The sequence below is a fragment of the Dipodomys merriami genome, unplaced genomic scaffold (genome assembly GCF_024711535.1).
Source record: "Dipodomys merriami isolate MVZ:Mamm:240054 unplaced genomic scaffold, mDipMer1.0.p SCAF_10, whole genome shotgun sequence".
Lineage (NCBI taxonomy): Eukaryota > Metazoa > Chordata > Mammalia > Rodentia > Heteromyidae > Dipodomys > Dipodomys merriami.
Genome location: NW_027202271.1, coordinates 20,649,013 through 20,677,008, shown reverse-complemented (window position 1 = coordinate 20,677,008; position 27,996 = coordinate 20,649,013). Strand labels below are relative to the sequence as shown.

The following is a 27,996-nucleotide window of genomic DNA, read 5'->3' as shown; positions in this document are numbered from 1 at the left end:
GCGCTGCACGGGCGGGGCGGAGGGCGCTGCGGCCTGGCCCGGCGGTGCGCACAGGGCCCCGCGGCCGGGCTGGGGACCGCCGCCAGGGAGCGCTGCGGGCTCCCGCTCGCCCGCCCCCCGGTAGGCGGGGCCGCGCTCTCCCCGCAGCCGCCGCCGCAGCCGCCGCCTGGGCCGCCCCGTGTCCCCGGTGGAGCCGCCGCCGCCGCCGCCGCGAGCTCGATGCGGACGGAGCCCGGGCCGGGCCATGGGGATCCTCAGCATCACGGACCAGGTCAGCCCTCCTGCCCTTCCCGGCTTCCTCTTTCCACGGCCCGGCGCCACCGCCACGCGAGCTCGGGGATGTGAGGCCTAGGTTGGGCCCGAGCCCGGGGCTCCCGCCCCGCCCCACGCCGCGCTCCCCTCAGCGGATCGGGTTGTCCTTGGTGGCGGGGAGCGGGGGTGGGGGGGCGCCTGGCGTCCGGCGGAGGCGCCGCGGGAATCCGCTGCAGCCTGGAACCCCCAAAGCGGAGCCCCTCCAGCGACGCCCCCCTTTAACCTGGGTGCTTCCCCCACCCCCCACCCCTGGTGCGGCTGTGGCTCCGGCCCGCTCGCTGAATGCCGGTTCTCCCTGCAGCCGCCCCTGGTCCAGGCCATCTTTAGCCGAGATGTGGAGGAAGTGCGTTCCCTCCTCTCGCAGAAGGAGAACATCAATGTGCTGGTGAGTTGGGAGCTGGGAGGAGGATGGCGAGCCCAGAATCCGGGCTCCGGGATTCGGGACCCCTCCCCACCAGTGGGGCGGCTCCGGGTCTCCCGTGCTCCGATGGCACGGGAGACTCTGCTCTTCCTTACCTCGGTGGGAGCCTGCTCAGCGTTTGGCGCTGGTCAGGCTTGGAGCACTGAGTGGCGGGGCTGGGGATGCTCAGAAACAGTGTTCTCTACCGAACCATCGGGGTCTGCAGCGCCCCCACCCCTCCTGGATGAAGGAGAAGGTGGCCGGTGGCCCCGACTCCACCCTCTAAGGTGCTGGTCTTTCCTTCTCAACACTGGGATTTAGGACGCTGCAGAATCTATGGGAAAAGATTGTGAGGCAGAACTAGGAGCTCTCAGACTTGAGCTGAGACTCGGGATAATTTCTCCCCACAACCGCTCCCCTTTTCTTCTGTATTTCCAGGACCAAGAGAGACGAACCCCATTGCATGCTGCTGCCTACGTAGGCGATGTCCCCATCCTCCAGTTGCTACTGATGTCAGGTGAAAGTGGGAATCAGGAAGGTGTGGCACCTAGAGAGGAGCAGAGAGGAGAGCGCTCCTTGTTCATTTCCAAGGGAATTCTGGTGTTTGGACCAGGCAAAGGGGTTCTACTCCATGCACATTCAGGTCCTACCTGATTACTAGTTTCCTTCCTTCCTCCTCTTCACCTCCCATCAAAATAGGATTGTATATCCCCACAGGTGCTAATGTAAATGCTAAGGACACACTGTGGCTGACCCCTCTTCATCGTGCTGCTGCCTCTCGAAATGAGGTATGAACCTTCCACTTCCTTTCACCCTTCCATAAAGGAGGAGTTGATGAAAGTGGGACTTAGGGGTTAGAAAAACTCGGTTCTCTGTCCTACAGACTATTCTACTCCAGATAGGGTGGAGACCAGACCGAGGCTCCTCCCTCCTATCCCTAGAACTGGCTGGTATGGGGGGCTGAATGCTGCCAGCTGATGTGACGTCAGGGAGAGCTTAACACTGGGCTGGCAGACTGCGGGGGCTCTGCTGCCAGGCCTGAGTGACTCATCCCTCCCTGGGGGGCCACCTTGAGTCTGATACCCCTCTGGGCACTGAGATTTCTTTCCTTATGATGAGGAATAGGAGTAGCGATCTGTTGCATCCTGACCTATCATGCACCATGAAAATTGACTGCACGAGAGCTGAACATATCTCATCAGTGGGGTCTTGTATCCTAGTGTCATCAACCACAGAGAGGGAAGATGTGACTTCCTCTTCCAGTCGATCACTTCTTTGACTCCAGCTACCAGGGGGCGGGGTAGAGACCAAAAGGAATGGTTAGGAAGGACATTTTAGTCTGAGTTTTGGAGAGGAACTTGTATGTATTTGCTTATGGGGGTAATGGAAATGGTTTTGGTGCCTGTGGGCAGGCCAAGGAAGATAACTTGGGCTGTTAATTTAGCAGGAATGTTTCTTTTTTCTTGAAAGTAGGATTGGGATTTGTGGATCTACTTGGGGTGGATGTATTTGTGAGTGTAGATATTTTAAGGGTTAGAGAGTGATACCTGTTGGCTTGAGGAAGAGGAAGAGGTGTCTGTTTTCCTCAAGAAAATAAATGTTTTAAGGTCTAAGGTGATCCAGAAGATAAGAAGTAGGTATGGAAAGACTAGGTATGTTAGGAAAATGTAGAGATTGTACCAGGAGGTTGGGGCCATATTTGACATTATGACCCATTCCTCCTCCTGCCTCTTCTTGTTTTACCTCCTGTTTCTCCTCTGTCTTCTCTCTTGTCCCTGCCCATCCACAGAAGGTGCTGGGGCTGCTGCTGGCTCATTCAGCTGATGTGAATGCCCGGGACAAGCTGTGGCAGACACCACTGCATGTGGCTGCTGCCAACCGGGCTACCAAGTGTGCTGAGGCTCTGGCACCCTTGTTGAGCAGCCTCAATGTGGCCGACAGGAGTGGGCGCAGTGCGCTGCACCATGCAGTGCACAGTGGACATCTTGAGGTGAGGACCACTGCAACCTAGGCCCAGACTTCCTTGTTCTTGCCTTCCTGTTCACTTTTTTCTGCTTCTGGGTCATTAGGCCTAGGGCAGAAGCAGCTCTGATAACTAAATACTTGGACCCAAACCAGAATGATTTTTTTTTTTTTTTTGGGCTTAATCTCTGGGCCTACGCACTGTCTCTGAGCTCTTTAGCTCTTCAGCTCAAGGCTAGCACTCTACCACTTGAACCACACGGCCACTTCTGGTTTTATGGTGGTTTATTGGAGATAAGAGCCTCACTGGACTTTCTGGCCCAGGCTGGCTTTGAACCACAATCCTCAGATCTCAGCTTCCTGAGTAGCTAGGATTACAGGTGTGAGCCACCAGTGCCCAGAAAAAAATTTTTTTTGTTTGTTTTGGTTATGAGGATTGAACCCGGGGTTGAAATATATGCTAGACAAATGCTCTACCACTGAGCTATACCTTTAGCCCTTATTTTGAAATTCTTGACTTGAGAATCATGGTTCAAAGCCAGCTCAGATAGGCAAGTTTTTTTGTTTTTTGGGTTTTTTTTGGGTCCAGTCATGGGGCCTGAACTCTGGGCCTGGGCACTGTCCCTCAGCTCTTCAGCTCAAGGCTAGTGCTCTACCACTTGAGCCACAGCGCCACTTCCGGCTTTTTTCTTTTTGCTTATGTGGTGCTAAGGAATTGAACCCAGGGCCTCATGCATGTAAGGCAAGTGCTCTACCACTGAGCCACCTTCCCAGCCCTCAGGTAGGCAAGTTTATCTCCAATTAACCACCAAAAAGCCAGAAGTAGATCTGTGGCTTAAGTGACAGATCACTTGCCTTAAGTGAAAAAATGAAGGGACAGCACCTAGGCCCTGAGTTCAAGCACCAGAAAGAAAAAAAGAAAAAGAAATTCTTAGCCGGGCGCTGGTGGCTTATGCCTGTAATCAGCTACTCAGGAGGCTGAGTTCTGAGGAACGCAATTCAAAGCCAGGAGGGGCAGGAAAGTTTGTGAGACTCTTATCTCCAAGTGTAGCTCAAGTGGTAGAGTGCTAGCCTTGAGCTGAAGAGCTGAGGGATAGTGCCTGGGCCCAGAGTTCAAGCCCCACACCAGCAAAAAAGACCAAAAAAAAAATTCTTGACTTAGGCTTCAGGAGATTAATAAACCCTTTGAAGTCAACTGGAAATGTTTATTTTATTTATTTTTTTTTGGTTCCGGTTGTGGGGCCTGAACTCTGGGCCTGGGCGCTGTCCCTCAGCTCTTCAGCTCAAGGCTAGCGCTCTACCACTTGAGCCACAGCACCACTTCTGGCTTTTTTCTTTTTTGCTTATGTGGTGCTGAGGAATCGAACCCAGGGCCTCTGGCATGCAAGGCAAGCACTCTACCACTGAGCCACCTTCCCAGCCCCTCACCTGGAAATGTTTATATGCATGCCTTTTTCCAAAGAGAGAGCTCATATCTTTCAGTATATTTTCAAAGATATGTAAGAATTTTGAGAACCACCAGAGCATCTGTAGAGACTCCCATGCATTTTCTTTAAGCTTCCAGATCTATTTGGTATCTTCTCTTAGTGCCTGCTCCTCTGCTCCCTCTAGTCTACCAGATTGTTCTGCTTGAGAATAGCAGTATTGGGAAGCAAAACGTATTAGGCTGCCTTTACCTTTGAGGAGATGAGAGGCCTCTGCCCTGAAGTAGGTTGAGGGTATGAACGTGGCTCTGTGTCTTTTATGTCCAATACAGACAGTGAACCTACTTCTCAACAAGGGAGCCAGCCTCAATGTCTGTGACAAAAAGGAACGGCAGCCTCTGCACTGGGCCGCTTTTCTGGGTGAGAGAAAATATATAGAAAAAAGTAGGAATTTGACCTTCAGGATTCCCAATGCAAGGCGATAGGGTTGCTTGCAGCCTTTGGAGGGAGGAGCTGAGGGTCTTTATGTTCACCCTTCAACTCTTTAAGACTGTCTTCTTTTCCTAGGACATTTGGAAGTCCTGAAACTGCTGGTGGCACGTGGAGCAGACCTCGGCTGTAAGGACCGAAAGGGCTATGGGCTGCTCCACACAGCTGCGGCCAGTGGCCAGATTGAAGTGGTGAAGTACCTGCTCCGGATGGGGGCTGAGGTCAGGGTGCTAAATGCTGGGTCTGGGGGTTCAGGGTGGGAGTTAGAGGTGCAGAGTCTGTTGTAGACTTGGGAGGCTGGAAGACTGGGTTGAGAGGGTTTGAATAAAGCTTATGTTATATAATAGTGCCCTCATTATTTTGGGTCAGAAAACTGAAGGGGCTGAGGCTGTCTGATTTCTGGGACTATGCGTTGTTTCTACTTTTTTTTTTTTTAACCTGATATATTCTTACCTTTATTCCTGATACTACAGATCGATGAGCCCAATGCTTTTGGAAACACAGCTTTGCACATCGCCTGCTACCTGGGCCAGGATGCTGTGGCTATTGAGCTGGTGAATGCCGGAGCCAATGTCAATCAGCCAAATGACAAGGGCTTTACGCCATTACATGTGGCTGCAGTTTCCACCAATGGCGCTCTCTGCTTAGAGTTATTGGTCAACAATGGGGCTGATGTCAACTACCAGGTGCTTGAAGGGATAAAGCATGGACCAGTAAGGAGAGGGACCTGGCTCTGTAGCTGCTGGCTATATCCAGATAGCTCTCCTGGGGAGTTGTTCACTTGATTCCTGGGGTGTTCAGATTTTACCATGGATTTAAAGAATGGGTACTGAGAAGATGTTCATATGATCTATGATCTTTCTATCCTCAGAGAGGTGTCCTTTGAAAGGGGAAACAGGTCATTTCTCTGTGTTTTGCATAAATTAACCTTGCCATATTTCCACAGAGCAAAGAAGGGAAAAGCCCTCTGCACATGGCTGCCATCCATGGCCGTTTCACACGCTCCCAGATCCTCATCCAGAATGGTATGAACTCAACAGACATTATGCCTCATCTCCTCTTCCAAGGAACTCATCTTTCCTTCTACCTCCTGTCCCAGCTTTCCAGTCAAGATAGGCACTTGAAACTCTGTCCTGCCTAGTCTCTTACAGTTTATAAACAAAATAACACATGTAGACATGCTTAACTTGACCAAATTTAATAAGTACTCAAGTGGTAACTAGCTGGCGTGAATGGTCTGAATGTGTGTATGTCCATCTCAGGTAGCGAGATTGACTGTGCTGACAAATTTGGGAACACCCCCCTACATGTGGCTGCTCGCTATGGGCACGAGCTGCTCATCAGCACACTCATGACCAATGGCGCAGACACCGCCCGGTGAGTCCCTCTCATCCCACGTGGAGGCCATGTTCAGTTTGTATATACTACTCAGATCCAATGTAGTCACAGAGATGCTTGCTAAAGGGAAGCTTGGAGGGGCTGGGAATGTGGCTTAGTGGTAGAGTGCTTGCCTACCATGCATGAAGCCCTGGGTTCCATTCCTCAGCACCACATAAACAGAAAAGGCTGGAAGTGGCGCTGTGGCTCAAGTCGTGGAGTGCTAGCCTTGAGCAAAAAGAAGCTCAGGGACAGTGCCCAGGCCCCAGGAATGTCAAAAGAAAAAAAGAGGGAAGCTTGGAGAATCTCCTACTGACTCCTTGGATGGTAGTAGGCCACGGAAAAGGACTCTGTAAATTCTTGACCCTGAGTCCCTCAACTTCTTCCCAGGCGCGGCATCCATGACATGTTTCCCCTGCACTTAGCTGTTCTCTTTGGATTCTCTGACTGTTGCCGGAAGCTTCTTTCCTCAGGTATGTGCTGACTGGTCAGGGTGAAGCAGGCGTTGAGGGAACAGAGGGCTTCACCCATGTGCGGTGGTCTCAGGGCTCTTGGACCAACCTGTGGCTGTGCCCCTCTAGGTCAGTTGTATAGCATCGTGTCTTCACTCAGCAATGAGCACGTGCTTTCTGCTGGATTTGACATCAACACCCCTGACAACCTTGGCCGCACCTGTCTTCATGCTGCTGCTTCCGGAGGGTATGTTTTCTTTCCCATGCCTTGAGAAGAGCACTGCACAAGGGCCTGAGCCCTTCCTCTGCCGAGCTCTTCCTCTACACAAGGAGAGCAGTCCCAGCAGAGAAGGCAATACAGTTCCATTCTTTCAGACCCTCTCTAGGACTGCAGTGGCTCCTTGAAGCTCTCTCACTCTTCTCTCTCATCTTCCTTTTAGAAATGTTGAATGTCTTAATTTGCTGTTGAGCAGTGGAGCTGACCTGAGGAGGAGAGACAAATTTGGAAGGTAAGCCATTGTGTAGGAGTGCTCATGGGAAGTGTCTGGTTAGAGGGTCAAATGGGAGCAGGAGACTTAAGTGAGGAAAGCATTATGTAGTAGCTGTTGACTGCACATGTGATTGCATTTGGCTCTTTCTCTGAATTCTTCTGACCACTTTCACTTTTCTCCAGGACTCCACTGCACTATGCAGCTGCCAACGGTAGCTACCAGTGTGCTGTGACACTGGTGACTGCTGGGGCAGGTGTCAATGAGGCTGACTGTAAAGGCTGCTCTCCCCTCCACTATGCTGCGGCCTCTGACACGTACCGGAGGTGAGACTTCCTTTCTGTTCCTTCTCAATCCCCATATACCTCCCTGAGCCATCCTGACATCTTCACGCTCTTCCTAGAGCGGAACCCCACACTGCTTCCAGCCATGATGCTGAAGAGGACGAGCCACTGAAGGAGTCCCGTAGGAAGGAGGCTTTCTTGTGAGTATAAGAGAAGCTTCTGGGATGTGCTGTCCCCATAGTGTACTAGGTACTAAGGCTAAGCAAATTGGGTTGGTTGGTTGGTGTACTGGCTTATTAGCAAATTGGGTTGGGAGTACTGGGAGTGAAGCCTCGATTCTTTTTTTTTCCCCCCAGTCCTGGGGCTTGAACTCCGGGCCTAGGCACTGTCCCTGAGCTTCTTTTGCTCAAGGCTAATACTCTACCACTTTAGCCATGGCACCACTTCTGGCTTTCTGTTTATGTGGTATTGAGGAATCAAACCCAGGTCTTCATGCATGCTAGGCAAGCACTCTACCACTAAGCCACATTCCCAGCTAAAGCCTAGATTCTTGCCCAGGCTAGGCAAGCACATTCCCTGCCACATTCCCAGCTAGTACTAAGCATAAAGATGAATTACTCCAGGACTGAAAAACTAATCAGTAAGCTAGGCATTAGTGGTTCGCGCTTGTAATCCTAGCTACTCAGAGAGGCTGAGATCTGAGAACTGCAGTTCAAAGCCAGCTTGGGCAGGAAAGTCTGTGAAACTTTTTATCTGCAATTAGCTACCTAAAAACCAGATGTGAAGCTGTGGCTCAAAGTGATAGAGCACTATCTTTGAGGGAAAAAATCTCAGGGACAGTGTGTAGGCCCTGAGTTCAAACCTCAAGACTAACTAAAAAGCAAAAAAAAAAAAGACAAAAAGAAAAAAAAAATCAGCTAGTGGGAAAAGAAGAAATCCTTGTACTTATTAATTTAAGTGGCTAATGGGAAAACTGAGTATGAGGTGTATGGGAACTCTATACTCTTTTCACAGTTTTTCTGTCAATTTAAGACTATTCTAAAATGGGCTGGGAAGGTGGCTCAGTGGTAGAGCACTTGCCTTGCATGCCAGAGGCCCTGGGTTCGATTCCTCAGCACCACATAAGCAAAAAGAAAAAAGCCAGAAGTGGTGCTGTGGCTCAAGTGGTAGAGCGCTAGCCTTGAGCTGAAGAGCTGAGGGACAGCGCCCAGGCCCAGAGTTCAGGCCCCACGACTGGACCCCCCCCCCCAAAAAAAAAGACTATTCTAAAATAAAAAGGTTATTTAAAACACTTAAATAAAGTACTAAGATCTAGGAGGTTTCGCTATGTGACCTTTGACAAATTACTTAAAACTTTTCTGTGCCCACTTTCCTCAATCATAGTAGGGTAAAAATCGTATCTAGCATGAGGCCCAGGGTTCAATTCCTCAGCACCACATAAGCAAAAAGAAAAAAGCCAAAGCCCGAAGTTACGCTGTGGCTCAAGTGGTAGAGCGCTCGCCTTGAGCTGAAGAGCTGAGGGACAGCGCCCAGGCCCATAGTTCAAGCTCCATGACTGGACCCCCCCCCAAAAAAAATCGTATCTAGTTCTGAGGATCATTATGATAGCCAAGGTATTTAATATGTAGGAAGTGCTTAGTATCTTACCATTATTAGTATTAGGATGAGTAAGAGATGAGAAGGGTGTCAGGTGGTACAGAGAAAGCACCTAACTGGGAAGGTTAGGAAAGGCCCCACAGAGAAGAGGAACATCTAGATTTGTGATGACTTAGATCTCACATAGACTGAAAGGAGCAGGCCTTCTAGAGAAGAAAGGGTAATAGGTGAGCCAGCAGAAATCTAGCAGCTGAATCATAAGCCCAGGCTCTCCAGGAGAGGGTCGAAGATATAGAGGGTGTTGAGCTGGTGACCCAGGGCAGACTTCATGAAAGGAATGGGTTTGGAGTCCTTGGGGGCCCCCTGCTTCTCCCCTCTGGCCCTCCTAGAGGGAGGCACCCTTGTGGTTCCGGCCTGTGGGTATCTCACAGTCCACCCCTGGTTTCCCAGCTGTCTGGAGTTCTTACTGGATAATGGTGCAGATCCCTCCCTGCGGGACAGGCAGGGCTACACAGCTGTGCACTATGCAGCCGCCTATGGCAACAGACAGAACCTTGAACTGGTACGTATTGAGATCTGGTTTGGGAGGGTGGGGGCAGGGCAGAAGGCAACAATCTGCCTTTGGATTTGTGGTTCTTAAACTCAGGGTGTTTGGATCAGGTACCTGGTCCTTTGGTCCAGCAGAAGGAGATTACTATGAGCTGGGCATGGGGAGATATGGAAGTTGCAAAACATAAGCACTTACTTTCCTGTCCATTGCAGCTCTTAGAAATGTCCTTTAACTGCCTGGAGGATGTGGAGAGCACCATTCCAGTCAGTCCTTTGCACTTAGCTGTGAGTTCCATGTCTTTTCTTCTCATCTTCCTTGAAACTACCTGCCCCTGGGCCCAAACAAGGGTGCTAGCACTTGTGACGCTTGTCTTTGCTTTTGCTTTCTTTTGGGAAGAAGGCAGTGACAAGCAGGCAGTGGTTTGGAGAGGGGATAGTCACAGAGCAGGAAAGATACCAGAGGGGCCCAAGGATCTTGCAGATGTCTAGTGACTCCCTGTGGGCCCCACCCCCACTCCCAGCAATCAGAGTGGGGATGAGATGTCCCCAGCTGTATCCACTGGTTACCTGCACTACTCTAGGCCTACAACGGTCACTGTGAAGCCCTGAAGACACTGGCTGAGACGCTGGTGAATCTGGATGTAAGGGACCACAAGGGCCGGACCGCGCTCTTCCTGGCCACTGAGCGAGGCTCTACTGAGTGTGTGGAGGTGCTTACGGCCCATGGCGCCTCTGCCCTCATCAAGGAGCGCAAGCGCAAGTGGACACCCCTACACGCTGCTGGTTAGTGCCCACTTCAGGCTACCACCCTCCCCTTACCATAACACATCTCTCCTTAATAGTTAAGGCTGAAGGCGGGGTAGAGAAGAAACATGGAGACTTTTTCACTAGTAGCTTACTACCTTGAAGAACACTCCCTGCCACAGGCCTTCCCATAATCGTAACTGAGTTGTTTAGGATCAATCTGTTTCCCTCCCTCCCTCCTTTCCTGACACAGCCCCCTTTTTCTCCCAGCTGCCTCTGGCCACACTGATTCCCTGCATTTGCTGATCGATAGTGGGGAACGAGCTGACATCACAGATGTCATGGATGCCTATGGACAGTGAGTGTGGGCCAGAGGTGGGGTGCACTTTTTTTTTCATCTGTGTTGGATCCTCACCCTTTCCCCGGCCTCTTCTGTAGAACCCCACTGATGCTGGCCATCATGAATGGCCACGTGGACTGTGTACATCTGCTGCTAGAGAAAGGATCCACAGCTGATGCTGCTGACCTTCGGGGCCGCACCGCCCTCCACCGTGGGGTGAGTGGGTCCCTAGTATAGATTGTTCCTAGCCAGGCCCTAGTGTGAGCCTAGGACACTCCATCAACAGGACATCAGTACGTCTAGAAGGTGGGACAAGATTTTATACCCAGGTCTTAACTGGGCCTTACCATGCTTGCTTGCTTGCTTGAGGATGAGTACCTGACATTTCCAGCTAATTTCCCTAAGGGCCCTGCTTTGTCATCACATGCAGTCACATGCTCACCTAGACTGCCCAAGATACCCTGCTGGCCCTGTCCCATCAGACAGTGATGCCACCACCACCCAGATCTGTCCCCATGCTCACCTGTCCTAAAGCTGCCTCCTCCTCTTCCACACGATTTTTCTCTTCTTTTTTTTTTTTTTCTTTCCTTTTCCTCTTTTCTTTTGTGCTGGTACTGGAGCCTGATCTACTAGCCTTGTGCTCTTGCTCAGCTTTTTCACTCAAAACTCTACCACTTGAGCCACAACTCCACTTCCAGCTTTTCACTGGTTAATTGGGATAAGAATCTTGAGGATTTAGCCAGGCGCTGGTGGCTCACGCCTGTAATCCTAGCTACTCAGGAGGCTGAGATCTGAGGATCGAGGTTCAAAGCCAGCCCGGGCAGGAGAGACTGTGAGACTCCTATCTCCAATAAATCACCAGAAAACCGGAAGTGGCGCTGTGGCTCAAGTGGTAGAGTGCTCGCCTTGAGCTGAAGAGATGAGGGACAGCGCCCAGGCCCAGAGTTCAAGCCCCACGACCGACAAAAAAAAAAAAAAGAATCTTGAGGATTTGTTTGCTTGGGCTGGCTTCAAACTGATTCTCAAAGCTCACCCCAGAGTATTTGTAAATAAGTGAGAAGCCACCACCAGTACATGGCTCTTTTCACTTTTTTGTGGGGGTACCAGAGCTTAAACTCAGGGCCTGGGCACTGTTCCTTAGTTCTTTCACTCAAGGTAGGCATTCTACCACTTGAGCCATAGCTTCACTTCTGGCTTTTTGGTGGTTATTTGGAGATAAGAATCTTACCAGAGGGCTGGGAATGTGGCTTAGTGGTAGAGTGCTTGCCTAGTAGGCATGAAGCCCTGGATTCGATTCCTCAGTACCACATAAACAGAAAAGGCCGAGTGGTGCTGTGGCTCAAGTGGTAGAGTGCTAGCCTTGAGCAAAAGAAGCTCAGAGACAGTTCAAGCCCCAGGACTGGCAAAAAAAAAAAAAAAAAAAGAATCTCACAGACTTTGTTGCCTAGGCTGGCTTCAAACTGCAGTCCTCAGATCTCAGCCTCTCTGAATGGGTAGGATTACAGATGTGTGCTACCAGCGCCTGGCTCTTTTTGATTTTTTCTTTTTTTTGGTTGGTTGTGGGGCTTGAACTCTGGGCCTGGGCACTGTCCCTCAGCTCTTCAGCTCAAGGCTAGCGCTCTACCACTTGAGCCACAGCGCCACTTCCGGCTTTTTTCTTTTTTCTTATGTGGTGCTAAGGAGTTGAACCCAGGGCCTCATGCATGCAAGGCAAGCGTTCTACCACTGAGCCACCTTCCCAGCCCCCTGGCCAACTCTTTTTGATTTTTTGAGACAAATGTTTCACTGTGTTGCTTAGGCTGGCCCTAATCAAGAGATTCTTCTGCCTCAGACTTTCAAGTAGCTGGAACTACAGGCCTGCCCAACTTTCCTACAAGGTTCTTTAATCTCTCAGTTTCACTATTTGGTCTTTCACTCCAAGAGCTCTCGGATTTACTCTGACCAGCCTGACTGTTGGCAGAGAGAATTAGAGAAGAACCGCTTGCTTGCTCACACACACACAGATTCTCTCTCTCTCTCCCTCTCTCTCCTTCTCTCTCCTTCCTCCCCCCCACCCCGCCTCCACTTTCTCTTCTCCCCTCTGTGTGTGTGTGTGTGTGTGTGTGTGTGTATGGTGGTACTTTTTGTGCTGGGACTTGAATTCAGGGCCTCACACACTCTTGCTTAGCTTTTGTGCTCACAGTTGACACTCTACCACTTGAGCCTACACCTCCAGTTCCAGCATTTTGCTGGTTCATTGGAAATAAGAATCTGTCAGAGTTTTTGCTCTGGCTGGCTTCAAACCTTGGTCCACAAACCTTGATCTCTGCCTCCTGAGTAGCTAGGTGTGAGCCACCGACACCTGGCAATCTGCTCGTTTCTAACACTAGAATTTGTAGAGAAAATGATTAGAGCCCTGGAAGTGGTTCTTGCTCCTAGGTCTCCCTCGCCTCTCCTTCCCCCAGCAACTGTCCAGTGGAAGAGTGGTGGCTCCTCACCCCTCCCCCTGAATGTCTCCTGCAGGCAGTGACTGGCTGTGAGGACTGCCTGGCTGCCCTGCTGGACCATGATGCATTTGTGTTGTGCCGAGACTTTAAGGGTCGCACGCCCATTCACCTGGCCTCAGCCTGTGGCCACACTGCAGTCCTGCGGACCCTGCTGCAGGCTGCCCTTTCCACAGACCCCCTGGATGCTGGGGTGGATTACAGCGGATATTCACCCATGCACTGGGCCTCCTACACTGGTATGAGTGGGGCTTTGGCAGGTGCAGGGAGGGGGGTGTGGGGCATTGAGGAGAAAGGTGGTTTGTAGCAGAGCATCTGGAAGCACAGTGGAGCATCTAAGATAGGACAGGACAGATGGAGAACTGTGCCTTTTCTCTCCATCACCAAACTTTCCTCCTCATACGCAGGACATGAAGATTGTCTGGAGTTGTTACTTGAACACAGCCCATTCTCATACCTGGAGGGAAACCCCTTCACTCCTTTGCACTGTGCAGTGTAAGTCTCTTCCTCTGCATCGGCCTTCTTAGGGCACCATGGCCTGACGTTATTGTTGGGAATATATCTCCTTTGTCCTTCCTGATGAGTCCTCCCTCTCCCCAGAATTAATAACCAGGACAGCACCACAGAGATGTTGCTGGGAGCTCTGGGTGACAAGATTGTGAACAGCCGAGACGCCAAAGGACGGTGAGTAACGGAGTGCTCAAGGAGCAGCCTGAGCTGCCTCTGGCTTTGGTTCCTGTCCATGTGGAAGAGTCTTCCCTGACTCAGCCTACCCTGGCCCCTCAGGACCCCCCTTCACGCCGCTGCCTTCGCGGATAATGTCTCTGGGCTCCGGATGCTGCTGCAGCATCAAGCTGAGGTGAACGCCACTGACCACACTGGCCGCACTGCACTCATGACGGCGGCTGAGAACGGGCAGACCGCTGCTGTGGGTGTGTAGGGGCTCCGCTGTGGCAGGGAGGAGTCCCCAGGGTGTTGGCAGGGTGGGTCAGCCCTGCCTGCAAGGCTAGCAAGGGTTGGAGTTCAGGATACAGGTGTCTTTGGTATCTCTTGAGGGTTTGAAGATAGAAGGGTGGGCAGCTAGGATAGCTGTTGCTCAGGAGAAAAGTGTTCATCCTTTTGTCCCATTTCTCTTGTAGAATTTCTGCTGTATCGAGGGAAGGCAGACCTGACTGTGCTGGATGAGAACAAGAACACTGCCCTCCATTTGGCTTGTAGCAAGGTACTTCCCAGATTAGGGGCAGCACGAAAGCCTGATGAGCAGGACAGATCCCGATTGCAGAACAGACTGCACCAGCGACAAGGTTGCCCAGCCTGTGTGATGGTAGCACAGCTCCTCTCTGTCTGCCATCCTCCCCAGTCCTACCCTGTGGCCTGTCTTGATTCTACTTCACAAATTTCCACTCTCTGTTCCTCTCCCTCAGGGCCATGAAAAATGTGCCCTCATGATCCTGGCAGAAACCCAAGACCTTGGCCTTATCAATGCCACCAACAGTGCGCTGCAGATGTGAGTGCCCAGGGAAGGGGGCTCCTGGCTGGGGGAGGCAGGTGGGTGAAGAAAACGGTCCACACTCATAGGCTCTCTGGAGCTCACAGTATTTATTCGGCATTCTCACCACCTGCCTGGGCGTGGCAGGACTTCTTGGCACCCGGTTGACTTTGTGTTTCTCTCTTTACTTTCTTTCTTCCAAGGCCACTCCACATTGCTGCCCGGAATGGTCTAGCTTCTGTGGTGCAGGCCCTCCTGAGTCGTGGGGCCACAGTGCTGGCTGTGGATGAAGAAGGTGGGTGGGGTCCGGAGCCCCCCGCCTCTCCCAGGTTTGGGGTCAGGGACATTCTACAGGAGGTGACTTCTTAACCTTGCTATAAATGAGATTTTCTTCCCAGGGGAACTCTGAGAGCAGGGACCCAACACCAGTACTCTGAGTCTCACAGGGGAGTCTGACGGAACGGGGTGGAGAGTCAGCAGGGTCAGGAAGGCCTCCCATCCATCCCCCTGGCTGCTGGCCCCATGTGCTGCCCTTCCCCTGTACTTAGAAACCTGCCTGTCAGCCTCCCTGGGCCTTTACCGCCCCAGATTTCTGACCATGCTGGGTGCTTCCCTGCCTTAGTTCCCCTCTACAACTGAGAGCTCAGGACCTGGGGAGGGTGGACGGGAACCCTGGGACCCAGGGGTCGTGCCTCAGTTACTCCCCTTGGCCCTGCAGGTCACACCCCAGCACTGGCCTGCGCTCCCAACAAAGATGTGGCAGACTGCCTGGCCTTGATCCTTTCCACCATGAAGCCTTTCCCACCCAAGGACGCCGTCAGTCCTTTCAGCTTCAGCCTGCTCAAGAACTGCGGCATCGCAGCCGCCAAGACGGTGGGTGGCTGTGGCGCCTTGCCCCACGGGGCCTCCTGCCCCTACAGCCAGGAGCGGCACGGTGCCATTGGGTTAGATGGCTGCTACTCTGAGTAGCCCCCTCCAGTGTCCCTCTCCCTGCCGGTGGCTTGATATTATTCTATTTATTTAGAAAAAGTCTACACATTTAGGGCACTTTAAAGGAGAACACGACTGGGTGGCGGGGCAGAGGGGGGAAGGAAGCACTGGGGAGCAGCTGCTCACCCCTTTGCCACACCATCCTGGCCTGGCAGGGGTCTGGGACCGACAGGGAGCACCCCAGGCCCTTGGTACCCCAGGGCAACCCTTTCTGCCAAGTGTCCCAAAATGATTGCTAAATGCCTGGCTCCCTCTCTCTTTGACTCCATCTCTCAGTTCCCCTTTCTGCTACCAGCTCCCCCTCCTCCTTCCTTCTGACTCTCCTCTGTGTCCCCCCCCTTCTCCCTGCCCCTACTGCCAGGCAGACCCCTCCTCTTCTTCCATACCCATCACTGCCTCCCTGCTCGGCTGGCCCCTCCATCCCCGCAGCAGTGAGAAGCCTTAATTTCTGGTACTGTGTGAGCACTCTGGGGTGTCCCCCTCCCCCTTCAGGGGCAGCTAGAGGATGAAGGGGGAGGGTATTTAGCACTGGGGCCTGGAACTTTCCCCCTACTCTTTACCCTATCACCCCTAAAGTTCAAATGCAAAACACTTGAAGCAGCAACTACTGTACCTGGGCCCCAATCCTGCACTCTCCCCTGGCTCCTCATATGCAAATCAAGGGCTGGTTCTGCCCCCACAGCCTGCCCCACCTCCCACCTCCTGACCTGGCCCCTAACCACGCACTTTAACCTTGCTTCTTTTAATTTCTTTTGGGAGAACAGAGCCTGTGGCCATTCCCTCCCCGGCTCTCTTCTCCCTGAACTTTGAGGCTTGTCATGAATTTTTAAGTACGCATTTTATTCTTTAGGGGAAGAAACAAATTAATTTCCTGCCCATTTCAAAACCACAGCCCTAGTATGTCCTCTGTGTTTCAGGCATGTGCTTGCATGTGTGTGGAGGGAGGGACTGCGTTCTTCCTCTTGTGTCCCCAAGTCCCTGGGTTCCTCTATGCCCTTTGTCTGCCTCTACCTTCCTTCATGTTGGAGAGTACCCACTGCCCCAGTCACTCCTGATCTGAAGCCAAAGACGGTGGGAGGGGCAGGGGCAGACTAGGGACCAAGGCTGCTCTTTAGGAAAGCAGGCCTTCCTCCAGTGTGAGGAGAAAGTTCTGGTCAAGGGAGCTACAGGCAGACACTGGAGCTCAGTCCCCTGCCTCCCAGCACAGGGGGAAATGGGATTGAGTAGGGGCTGCACTGATAAGATTCCTCGAACTTGTACCCCAAAAGCCAAACTGGGCTGGAGTGAGGAGGGGCAGTGTTTTCTCTAAATGTAGCATTGCATCTGGCCCTGGTCCCTTCAGATGCCCTGTCCAACCATCTTGGTGAGCCTCTGCCCCAATTGGACCTACTCGTGTAGCCCAGTGTCCCTTCCTCACACTCAATACCTCAGCCAGGGGCCAAGACACAGAACTTGAATAGAGGTCCTGCCCCTCCATCCTGCAGTGCATCCTCGCCCAGTTTGGCTGTCATCAGTATTGTCCCTCAAGAACTGGACAGGCTTCGTTTACACAGTATAGGGACTCCCCTGTGGGAGCCCTCAGTCCCTTTCCCCTACCCAAGCTTGCTTTATTCACTTCCTTACCCATTATTCCAGTTGTGTCTCCTGAATGTCTCGCCACCCTTGCCATGGGTGAGCTGAGGGGAGAGGGGCTGTCCCAGGGCTCCCTCCCTCCCTCCAGATCCCCTGCACCATACCTCATGCTGGTTCCCTGAAGCCTGGGGCATTTGTCCAAGTCCTTACTCCTTTTCACAGTCCCTCCTTATCTCTGTGTCTTGCTTCTTCAACCTTTAGATCCTAAACCATTTCAAGGCTTCCAAATGACCATTATTGGTGAGAAGGATTGTGCAGCTTTTAGTTTTTATTTTTGTTTTCAAAGCCAAAGGGCCTTGGATGCCCCCTCTTGCCCGTCTCCCTCCCCTACTTCATCCTTTGTCCTCCCCTATACGACAATCAATGTGACCTCTCTTAAGGGCTGCTGCCCCCACCCCCACCCTGCTGGTTCTGCAAAGCTTGTCCCCAATTTCAATTCTCTTTCCTAGATCCTCCCAGTCCCCACCCCCTCCCTCTCATTTTGGTGCTGGGAATTAGGTGGTGGTGGGGGGCCCAGGGAGTGGGGAGACAGGTCTTCCGGGAATGACTCCCGGGGGGTATCAGTCGTGTTCTCTTTTATCAATGCTTCGTGATGACAGGAAGAGTATGAGTATGTCAGGAGCCCCATTGTTTTGCTTTGCTAGATGAGATTTCTGGTGGCTGTCGGTACCCTGTTGTCCTGGGCACACTGTCATCAGTGCCCGTAAGACGGCAGGGAGTCAGTCCTCTGTCCCTCCTCACTGGCATGGCTGTGAGGAGCCCTGGAGGGCCAGCAGCCTCCTCTCCTTATGCCAAAGGAAATCCCGCACCTCACCCCGGGCTCCCCAGCCCTTAGTGTTTTTTGAAGCATTTTGACCATTCTCATGGCCACTGCATATTTATTTTAATGTTAAGAGTTTTTTTTGTTTTGTTTTGTTTTATTTTGAAACCTCTTTGACTTAAACGGGTGTGGAGAAGTAAAACAGGCAGAATGCCCCCCAATCTTAAGGGGGTCGGGTGGGGAGGAAATGCCTCCTTCCCTTCACCCTCCCCGTCTCCCCTCCCCACCGCAGCTCTAAAGCACTTGCTTCAAGTAATAAGCACTTTTATGAAAAGGCCTATTTTTAAGTGAGGACCCTGGGAGCAGCCCAGGTGCCGAGCAAAGGAGACAGAGCGAGGGCTACATAGGAGACAGGGAAACAGACGTGCGGAGCAGAGGGCGAGATGACGAGAGCCAGTTTTTAAGTTTCTGATTTTTTGGGGGGATGTTTCTGATCGGGTGGTGGCATTGGTAAGGTTGTGTACTCTGCTTCAGAAAAACGAACGAACGGCACCAACTGTGGGTCCCAGAATGGACCTACAGCCATGGGCCGCTGCCACTGTCCACCTGAGATTGATTGATGGGCCACCTCCCCCACCCCGTGGCCCCCTGAGCCATAGGACTGCTGAAAACCACTGAATGTACAGCCCAGGTTGGGGTGGGGAGCGGCCCTGGGGGAGGTGCTGCTTTTGTTTGGTGCTGTGGGGGGTGGGAGAGATGAGACTGAGGGACTGCCACCCCACGTAGACATGTGTTCCTTGGGGTGGAGGGGCTGAGGAGGGCTTGCCTCCCTCTCCAACCCCAGCCATGGCCCCTCTTCCTTCCTCACCCCTATCCGTTTTGACTGTAAGTCCAGCTCACCTTTGCCTTCAATATGTAACCAAAGGAAAACTCAATACTGTTTCCACCACTGTCTGCCCACCCGAGCACCTTCTTACTCCCTGGACCTAGAAGGGGAGAAGAGGCTGGGGGTGGGGAGGGTGGGGTCAGAGAACGGTTCTACAACTGTACCCCTAAAACCTTCTCTGCGGTCTTGGAAGGGGTCCCATGAGCTGGGGTGGGGCCAGGCTGGCAGGGCTGGGAGTAGGCACACAATCTTATGCACACGAGTGTTTCTTTGTCGAAATGACTCCGGTGACTGTGCTCCAGCGGGGAGGCCCCTTCCCTCTCAGCCATCTCTCACCCTCTCCCCACACCCAGTGTTCATCTTCCACCTCCCCTTCCCACCGCAAAGGAAAATAGCCTTACAGACCCTAGCCCAGAAACCCTACTCCTGGGGCAACAGAGTGTGAGCCCCTTCCTACCCGCCGAGTTCAAACCCTACCTTTTACAAAGGAGGAGTAAGGAGCAAAGCAGCCCTTTCCCCTCTGTGCTGGCTCCAGCCCTCCAGTCCTTGACCCAGGCTGGGCAAGGACAGAGGTTAGGAATCTTTGAGGACCAAGTCCAGTGGTCTGGGAAGAGGGAGACAGAGGGAAGGGTCTGACATGGGGACTCCCTCCTCCTGACCCAACCCCTAGAGAAGCGACCAAATCCCAGAGATGGGAGGGAGCTGGGGTGGGAGGGTCTGCTCTTTGAATTACTTGAAGGTACTGACTCTGAGGCTGCTGTTGCCCATGTAGGCGTGAGGGGGACACCGGTCACTGCATTTGGGAGGGCAGAGGGTGGCGGGTGACCAGAGGACCCGCCCTTGGCCCTCGCTCACTCCTGTTAGGCCCTTTCCCTGGGGAGTCTGCAAGCCTGATGACCCGGGGAGGGTGGGGAGAGCCTTCCCTCCCGTCCCCACCCTCGCTCTGGGCACCCTCTCCAATTGCACTAAAGTAGCTGTTGTGCCAGTCTTACCCCATGCCAGGGTGGGGTCTCTGCTTCCAGTCTTTTCCCTACCGCCTCTGCTCCCATCCCGGACAATCTCCTTGTTCCGCTTGTATTCCTGGATAGCTCAGCTTTGTGTGTGTGTGTGTGTGCGTGTGTGCGTGTGTGTGTGTGTGTGTGTGCTTGTGTGTGTGTGTGTGTGTGTGTGTGTGTGTGTGTGTTCAGGGGGTTGGGGTGGGTTCTGGCTGGAATGGGTTTGGCAGAGGTTTGGGAAGGGCTAGGAGAAAGATGGAGGATGAAGTCTCCTATTCCCCTTCCCCAACTCTAAGCCAACAGAAGCCTGGGAGGGAGGGTGCCTCCTCTCGCTCGCTGCCGTGTGTCTTGCAGATGTGCCAAAATGGGGGTGGGTGGGAGGGGAGGGTGCCTGGCAGAGCAGCCCCCAGGGTGGCTCTCTCAAAGCAATACAGTTCCTCCGCTGGGGAACGGCAAGACAGGGGAGAGGGTTGGGGTGGGAGCTCCCCAGGTGTGGGGGGGCTCCCCATGTACAGCTGTGTATATTCAGGGGCGTTCTCTGTCTGGTACCCGCTGTGGGCATCTATGTGTGTGTGAACCTCCCCTTCCCCATGCCCTGCATGACCTGTGATGCTGCAGACACCACCATCCTGTATGCAGGTGTGTGTTGGGGGGCACAGAGGGGCATGCCTCATGTCCTGTTTGCACCCTCCACCCTGTGACCCATGTACTCGGTTGTAGGAAGTAAAGAGAACTGAGCACAATTCACTGGATTCTAGTTGAATCTTTCTCTAAGCAATTTTCCCATTCCTGCCCTTCTCCCTTGTCCCAGATCCACCTGTGGTGCTAGTGTTGGGGTCGGGGGTGTTCAATGCTGGTGGGCAGCAATAAAGGGCAGATCTGCCCAGATGCCTGCATCCCCAGGGTGCTGAGGGCTACAGGAAAAAGTGGGGACCTCGGTGCATTTGTCCCACCCCTCCCACTCCTCCCTGGGCTAAAGCACAATGCTCTCCCTTGAAGATGGATGCACCCTGCACCCTTCAGGCCCCCACTCATGTCCTCCTCCAACCTGCTTTGAGCCCTCCCACCACACCTTGGTTTTCTATGCTGTTTTGGTGCAAGTACAACTGTCGTAGTCATGGCTTTGGGGATGGGTTCTGTTTATTAAAATCCTATTGCTCCTACTGGCCCTGTGTCCCGCCTCCATTCCTGTGGTTGGGGGGAAGGAAGGGCAACCTGGATCCCTTGCCACTGGCCCCTGTCAGCCATCAGAGACCAGGGGCAATAACTGCTCCTCCAGCAGGGCTATGGTGATCATGAGGCTGCCCCCCAGCAGCAGCCCCAGCCCCTGTAGCAGCACATGGAGCATGGGTAGGGGCTCAGGAGGACGAAGTAGGGCTGGTAGCTGGAAGAAAAGAAGACTGTCAGGATTCTGGCCTGGCTTCCAACCTTCCCCTGCCCTGGAAAACAGAGCCTCTGACCTCTTAGCCTGGGACAGAGAAGGTATCTGTGAATCATCAGCAAAGCCCCTCCCCCAGCACTAGTTTTGGTCCCTTGTTTCTCAGACACAAACTGGCCTAAGGGCCAGTCCCCTCCAGACCGGGGGGAGGTGGAGGGACTGCTACTTCGCTCCTCTCTGTAGCTAGCGCCTCCCACTGTCCTTGATTCCACTCCTGTACCCTACACCTCTTACCATGTCCACAAGGGCCACATAGAGGAAGACCCCAGCCGTGACCCCAAACACCCAGGGGGTGAGAGGGACAGGGCCCAAACTGAGCCCCACCCCCAGAGCTGCACCTCCCAGTCCCAGGGCTCCAGACACAAGGCTCAACAGCAGCAGCCTCTGGAAGGACAGCCCTGCCTGTAGCAGCATTGCAAAGTCACCTGTTGGGGAGAGAGGATAGGACAAAAGGGGATAAGCCAGTGCTGCCCCTTCTCCCACTCCCATCTGTGTCAAACACCAGCTTCTGAGTTCTGCTTCTTGGAGATCTCCCCCTTCTAGAGCCCACACACTCCACATGTTCCATTCCTACCCAGTTCATGGGGCAGCTCATGGCAGAAGACAGCTAGAGTGGTGCTGAGGCCACTGGAGAAGCCATCAGAGAAGGCTGCACCTGAGGTCAGTAGGGTTGAAAGGTGTCAGTACAGAGGGCCATCTCCTTATATCCCTTTGTCCCTCTGTGATAATCTTCCCCCCTTCCTGGCAGCCCCCTCTCCTTGTTGTAGCTGACAACTAGAAGTCCCGACCTCTCTGGGACTCCCATTTTCTCCCTCTGTTCTCTCCCCTGCACACCTATGGCCAGCCCATCAGTGAGGTTATGCAGGCCATCACCCAGAAGGACCATCCACGTGATACTGGCACCACCACCACCCTGCTGCCCATGACTGTGGCCTTGGTGTCCAGCAGAGGCTGGAGCTGGTGGAGACTGGCTGTTGTGTTCCCTCTGGCCCTGAGCCTCTGGCTCTGCAGGAGAAGAAGGACAAGGACAAGTGTTGGGAGCTGCAGGTGAGCATGGTGATCTGGGAGCCCACATTATTTCTCCTCTAGTCACCTGGAGCCGCCTGCAGGGGCCGCAGGGCCGTCCCACTGCCATCTTCGGGGTCCAGATTTGGTGTTCCAAGATTCCTTTTGCGCCTGCAGTATCTCTGAAATAGGAAGACATCCCTCCTGGTGGAGGAGGTAGTAGTGCCAGGGACTAAGGGGAGGCTGGGCCACCAGCTGGGAAAGTGAACACCTGCTTCTACCTCTGGCACCTGGGGAATGCTGTTTGGCCTCCCCCCTTCCAGGTTAGTACCTCCCTCTGTTTCTTGGTTGGCTTGAACTTGGTAGAGGAGATCATTTGGCCAGAAGTCCCGGGCCTATACTAAGAACCCGTACTCATTTGTTAGTGGACAGCTGATAGCCCAGAGCCAGGAGAACAAGCTGCCCCCTCGTGCATGGCTTGCTTGGCCAGTTCTTGGCTAGGATTCTGGTCTTGGTAGGAGGAGGAGAAAAAGAGGTCACTCACTGGTCTGAGCCCTCTACGCCGCAACAGCCCTAGCACGTTCTCTAACACAAAGAGCAGGAAAAGGCCTCCAAGCACCGACAGCCCTGGACCCAGGTCCTCCTCTGGTCTCCCATTAGGTCCTGTGTGCTGCCCTCCTTGTGCCTGTCAGGAAGGAGGTCAGAGAGGAAAGGTCCCTGGAAGCCCCCACACCCACCCGCATCCCTCTCACAAGGAAGGTACTCATCTATTCTACTGGAAGGCAGCTGTGGGCTGAAACTAGGAGTAGAGGAGTGGAATCTGGGAGCTGATGAAAAGGGGAAGGGTTGCTCTGTGGCTGGGAACACCTTGGATTCATGGACACCATTTGTCCCTGGGTTGGGAGGGCAGGGAGGACAGGGGTTTCACATACATGTGGCAGTAGGTGTAGCAGCGCATCCCCACAAAGAGTGCCCACAGCCAGGGCTCCCAGGAAGCCCAACAGAGGCCGAAATAGACGAGGTTCCAGGAGCCTCAGCAGCAGCAGGGAGAGGGGAGCAGGAAGGCTGAGCAGCAGGACTGCCAGGGAACTATGAAGCAGGGCTGGGGAGAATCAGGAGCCAAAGTCAGGCAGGATTGATCCAGAGGCAAAGTGGGGAAGAGTTACATTGTAAAGGGACATTGGGCCCCGGTGAACCTTCTTCCTTGGTAGGGGGCCCATTCCCTACCAGGACACATGGTGCTCCCTACCCACTTCTCATTCACTGACCAGACAGTAGATCTCCTGGAGGAGCCGGGGCTGGAGCTTTGACACAGACACGACTGTCAATCTGGTAAAGCAGGGCTGGGCACAGCAGAGCAAACTGGCGAGGGGTCAGAGGAGCAGCAGGGCTCAGGCCAAAATTGACCAGCAGCTGGGAGCCATTTAGGCACTAGGAGTTCAGAAAGTTATACAATGAAGGAGTCCCTGGGAACTATAACTCAGCTCTTTCCATCTCTCCTTCCATTGCACAGACTCCTGAGTCTCTCTCAAGGTCTCCTTTGCTCACATTGGCAAAAGCATCAGAGTCAGGGAACTAAGTTACTCATAATAAATGGATCCAATGAAAATATTCAGTTCAAAGCTGGAAACCAGTGGCTCATACCTATAATCACAGCTACTCAGGAGGCTGGGATCTGAGAATCATGGTTCAAAGCCAGCCTGAGCAGAAAATCTGTGGGACTCATCTCTAATTAAACAGCAAAAAGCCAGAAGTGAAGCTGTGGTTCAAGTGGTAGAGAGCTAGCCTTGAGCAAAAGGCTCAGGGAAGCAGGGTGCTGGTGGCTCACGCCTATAATCCTAATTACTCATGGGCTGGGAAGGTGGCTCAGCAGTAGAGCGCTTGCCTTGCATGCCTGAGGCCCTGGGTTCGATTCCTCAGCACCACATAAGCAAAAAGAGAAAAGCCAGAAGTGGTGCTGTGGCTTAAGTGGTAGAGCGCTAGCCTTGAGCTGAAGTGCTGAGGGACAGCGCCCAGACCCAGAGTTCAGGCCCCACGACCGGACCAAAAAAAAAAAAAATCCTAGTTACTCAGAAGGCTGAGAACTGAGGATCTCGGTTCAAAGCCAACGCAGGCAGAAAAGTCCATTAGAAGGGCTGGGAAGGTGGCTCAGTGGTAGAGCGTTTGCCTTGCATGCATGAGGCCCTGAGTTCGATTCCTCAGCACGACATAAGCAGAAAAAGCTGGAAGTGGCACTGTGGCTCAAGTGGTAGAGTGCTCACCTTGAGCTGAAGAGCTGAGGGACAGGGCCCAGGCCCAGAGTTCAGGCCCCACGACCAACAAAAAGAAAAAAAAAGAAAAGTCCATGAGACTTTTATCTCCAATCAACGGTGTTGTGGCTTAAAGTAGTAGATCACTAGCCTTGAACAAAAGAGCCCCAGCACAGTGCCCAGGCCTTGAATTCAAGCTCTATGACTGACCAAAAAAAAAAAAAAAAAAAAAGATCAGAGAACAATGGCCAGGCCCTGAGTTCAAGCCTCAGGATCAGCAACAACAACAAAAAGAATGAAAGTTCAGTTCAAGACAAATTGGATGCCAGTGAACATTTCCATCATCTCCCTTCTTTGTTTGATGATGAGCTTGTGACAATTAGAATCCTCCATGCTAGAATCCTCAAATGGAAAAGAATCTGAAATGCCACCTATCTGCTCAACAGTTTTATCATAAGTTTGTCCAGCCTTGATGTGGATGCTTTCTGTGATGGGGCACTCATTAACCTGCTTTCTCATCCAATTACTTTTCAGGATCAGACAGTCTTGGAACAAGTTCACTGTCACTGTCAATCGAAGTAAAGACAGCCATCTAAGCTGGGCACAAGAGGCTCACACATGTAATTCTAGCTACTTAGGAGGCTGAGATAGGGAGAACTGTTATTTGAAGATAGCCCAGTATATAATCATATACTCTTGACCAATAGCAGGACATGATGGCATACACCTACCATTCCAGCTACATGGCAGGTTGAGATCAATCATAAGGATCTCAGTCCCAGACCAGCCCAGGCAGAAAAAGTCAATGAGACTCCATTTCTGTGGTAGAGTGCCTATCTGGTATGCTCAAGCTCCTCAATATAGCCAAAAGAAAACAAGAAGACAGCCATCTTCTCCCTAAGGACTCCAGATAATCATTCATAGATGCTATCCTGGGATCCTGCCCTCTTTTTCTGCCGTGTATCGCCCCTAAACTGGGTGTGGGAACTAACTATACTGGAATAATATATCCTAAAGACCACATTGGGATTTGTTTTTTGTTTTTGTGTTTCCCAGTCATGGGGCTTGATTGAACTCAGGGCCTGGGCACTCTCCCTGTGCTTCTTTTGCTCAAGGCTAGCACTCTACCACTTGAGCCACAGTGCTACTTCTGGCTTTTTCTGTTTTTTTTTTTTTTTTTGGGGGGGGGGTTCCGGTTGTGGGGCCTGAACTCTGGGTCTGGGCGCTGTCCCTCAGCTCTTCAGCTCAAGGCTAGCACTCTACCACTTGAGCCACAGTGCCACTTCCGGCTTTTTTCTTTTTGCTTCTGTGGTGCTGAGGAATGGAACCCAGGGCCTCATGCATGCAAGGCAAGCACTCTACCCCTGAGCTACCTTCCCAGCCCTGAGATTTTTTTTTTTTTAAGTAACCATTAAAGTATAGACTCTTAAGCAATTCAGGCCACCTAATCCCATAGCTCCTTTCCAGAGACCATCAGACTTACATCCTCATTCAGATGGTCAGCTAATGAATGGTCCAACAGCAGCAGCCTGTGAAAGAGGTCCAAGCCCGAAGGTGCTGCAGGTCCATTGTGGGAGGCCTTTGACTCCTCCAGGTCATCCCAGCCTGAGGGACTCAGAGGCATCTCTGCCCAGACATCCACACTCAGCTCTGGGTCCTGGAGCCTGAAATGTATAACAGAACAAGTTGGACTTGCTCATGCTCTCAAACACCTTCCTTGAGTTCTCATAAGAGGTTAGGAAGGGCTGGAATTCCTAGGATCCAGGATTCAGTCCTGGTAAGATTTGAGAACTGTCACTTTGTAGGAGAGCCTAAGAATGGTGACATTGGTGTTAAAGGAAAAAGCTGGAAGCACTCCAAACTGGGAGGCAAAGTCAGCGTGGAGTACTGAGCATTGAGACTCAGCCAGGAATTTATTGTCTTTCTAAAATTTGCTTTCTTACAGTGCTGGGAATAGAACACAACACCTTGAGCGTGGTAGACAAGTGCTCAACCATTGAACTACATCCCAGCTCAAGAACAAGGAATTTAAGTTTCCAGGAATTTGGAGGAGAAAATTTGGAGGGTCTTGAAGAGTTGCTCCTGGGGTGTGCAATTTAAAGGACTAAGCTAAGCACTAAAACAGTTGGTGGATAAGAGCATTTCGGGAATGGGGGAGGGGAGGAGAAAGAGGGAAAGAGGTTAGTACCTGTGTGTCAAATTGTCTCCTGCCGAGGGTACAACCCTCCCTGTCTGGGGCCCATGGTGTCCCAGTCGAAGCCCCTGGACTCGGCCCAGACCTAGGTTGTGGAGAAGACGGGCCAGGCCTCCTGCAGTCAGTGTCCCATTCTCGCCATACAGGCCAAACAGCTGGGCCAGGTAATGGTTCTGCTCCTGCTCAGCAGGGCCTAGGTAGGGGACTGAGCCCCCTACCCAGCCCAAGATGATCCCCACACACAGGACAGCCAACAGATAATGCACTGGAGCTCCCATGATAGGGAGGGGAATCTGATTGAGTTTCTGGTTCTGGCTTCTAGTCCCACTGGTACATCCTGAGGTTTTTACCCTAGGTGGAAAAAAAAAGGACGGAATTAGGGGTACTCTTCTGCTCTCCAGCTCAGGGCCAACGGGGAAAACCACCTCCTTCTTTCGTCTAGAGTTGAAAGCAGCTTCAGCTCAGGTCTTCTCTCTCTCTCCCCATTGCCTTCCTCTGGAACAGTTGGTCATCGAGACTTCAGAGCACCTCCCCAAACCAGGGCTCTCTTCACATCAGATCCATCCCCCGTCCTCCAATCTTGCCTCATCTCTTTATTCCCCTTACCCCACCCAGTTCCCAGGTGCTCACCCCTACTGATGACAGAGTTGCCACCTCGGGCCCCTGGCAGGCTGGACGTTACAAGGTTCCTGAGTCAGGGAGGGAACCTGGGCTCAGCCTCCAGGTGCCCAGGTGCAATGGAGGCCACGTCATATAGAGGGCTGAGATGGACAGGCTCCCTTGGCTTAAGCCCACCTGCTTTGGGGCGGGGCAAGGGGTGTGGCCAGTGTGGGAAGGTTCATATAGAAGAGTTAATGGTTCACTGCTCTCTGGGGTGGGGGTCAAAGGTCACTTTGGGCTGGGAGAGGGCCCCCCTCTGCTGTGAGAAAGCCACATGGTTGAGAACCTGTACTTATTTTTTTCCTTCTTTTTAAATAATTCGCCCTCTTCTAAACACTATTACCCTTTTATATACTCCCACCCCGCCTACCTCACGTCTGCCACAGAGCTTCCTCTTTCTCCAACCCCAGCCCCATGCACCCTGGGAAGTTTGCACCCAAGATTCCCTAAATTGAGGAGGAGCAGGGAGAGGCAGGTAAGTGGTAATCCCAGATGCATGTGGGAGAGAGAGTGTTCTTACCAATTCCCTACCCCAGAAAGCCCAAGAACCAATAATCCCCCACCCTGGGAAGCATAAGAGCAGTGCTCAGAAATCAATGACCGACACCGGGGAAGCTCTGCAGGGGACAAACAGGAAAACAAATCCTGGGCTCCCCTCTGCTTTCAGACCTGGCTGAAGATCAGGGGAGCAAAATCTGACTGGAGCCACTGGTCCAGGGGGTTGAGGTTGGCATTACCTGACAGCAGGAGACAGGAAGGACGTTCAGAAGAAGGGGAACCCAGCCTTCCTATGGCAGG

At 52.6% G+C, this 27,996-nt stretch overlaps 2 protein-coding genes across 6 annotated transcripts; one reads left to right on the top strand and one right to left on the bottom strand.

Annotated features, from left to right (window-relative positions):
- The first annotated feature begins 151 nt into the window (after window positions 1–151).
- Window positions 152–20,815, top strand: Ankrd52 (ankyrin repeat domain 52). Its single transcript, XM_070043017.1, has 28 exons — window positions 152–271; window positions 614–697; window positions 1,151–1,229; window positions 1,430–1,500; window positions 2,502–2,702; window positions 4,431–4,518; window positions 4,666–4,808; window positions 5,061–5,273; window positions 5,534–5,612; window positions 5,850–5,964; window positions 6,355–6,437; window positions 6,546–6,663; window positions 6,857–6,925; window positions 7,090–7,230; window positions 7,308–7,388; window positions 9,235–9,346; window positions 9,547–9,618; window positions 9,915–10,116; window positions 10,348–10,435; window positions 10,516–10,633; window positions 12,920–13,139; window positions 13,308–13,395; window positions 13,501–13,584; window positions 13,687–13,832; window positions 14,040–14,122; window positions 14,325–14,407; window positions 14,593–14,684; window positions 15,108–20,815. The coding sequence occupies exons 1-28, from the start codon at window positions 245–247 to the stop codon at window positions 15,356–15,358; spliced, it is 3,231 nt and encodes a 1,076-aa protein (XP_069899118.1). The 5' UTR covers window positions 152–244; the 3' UTR covers window positions 15,359–20,815.
- Window positions 20,771–27,993, bottom strand: Slc39a5 (solute carrier family 39 member 5). 5 transcript variants are annotated; one of them, XM_070043029.1, is made up of 11 exons: window positions 27,936–27,993; window positions 26,533–26,889; window positions 25,828–26,008; window positions 23,364–23,526; window positions 23,028–23,197; window positions 22,640–22,780; window positions 22,184–22,277; window positions 21,925–22,095; window positions 21,665–21,745; window positions 21,325–21,515; window positions 20,771–21,036 (listed from the first exon to the last, which is right to left on the bottom strand). In XM_070043029.1, exons 2-11 carry the CDS (start codon window positions 26,814–26,816, stop codon window positions 20,893–20,895), a joined length of 1,620 nt encoding a protein of 539 aa, XP_069899130.1. In that variant the 5' UTR covers window positions 26,817–26,889; window positions 27,936–27,993; the 3' UTR covers window positions 20,771–20,892. The 5 variants fall into 5 exon arrangements, with proteins under 5 accessions (XP_069899130.1, XP_069899147.1, XP_069899138.1 ...); XM_070043046.1 differs by lacking the exon at window positions 27,936–27,993 and adding an exon at window positions 27,868–27,887; XM_070043037.1 differs by lacking the exon at window positions 27,936–27,993 and adding an exon at window positions 27,169–27,253.
- Window positions 27,994–27,996: the final 3 nt, after the last annotated feature.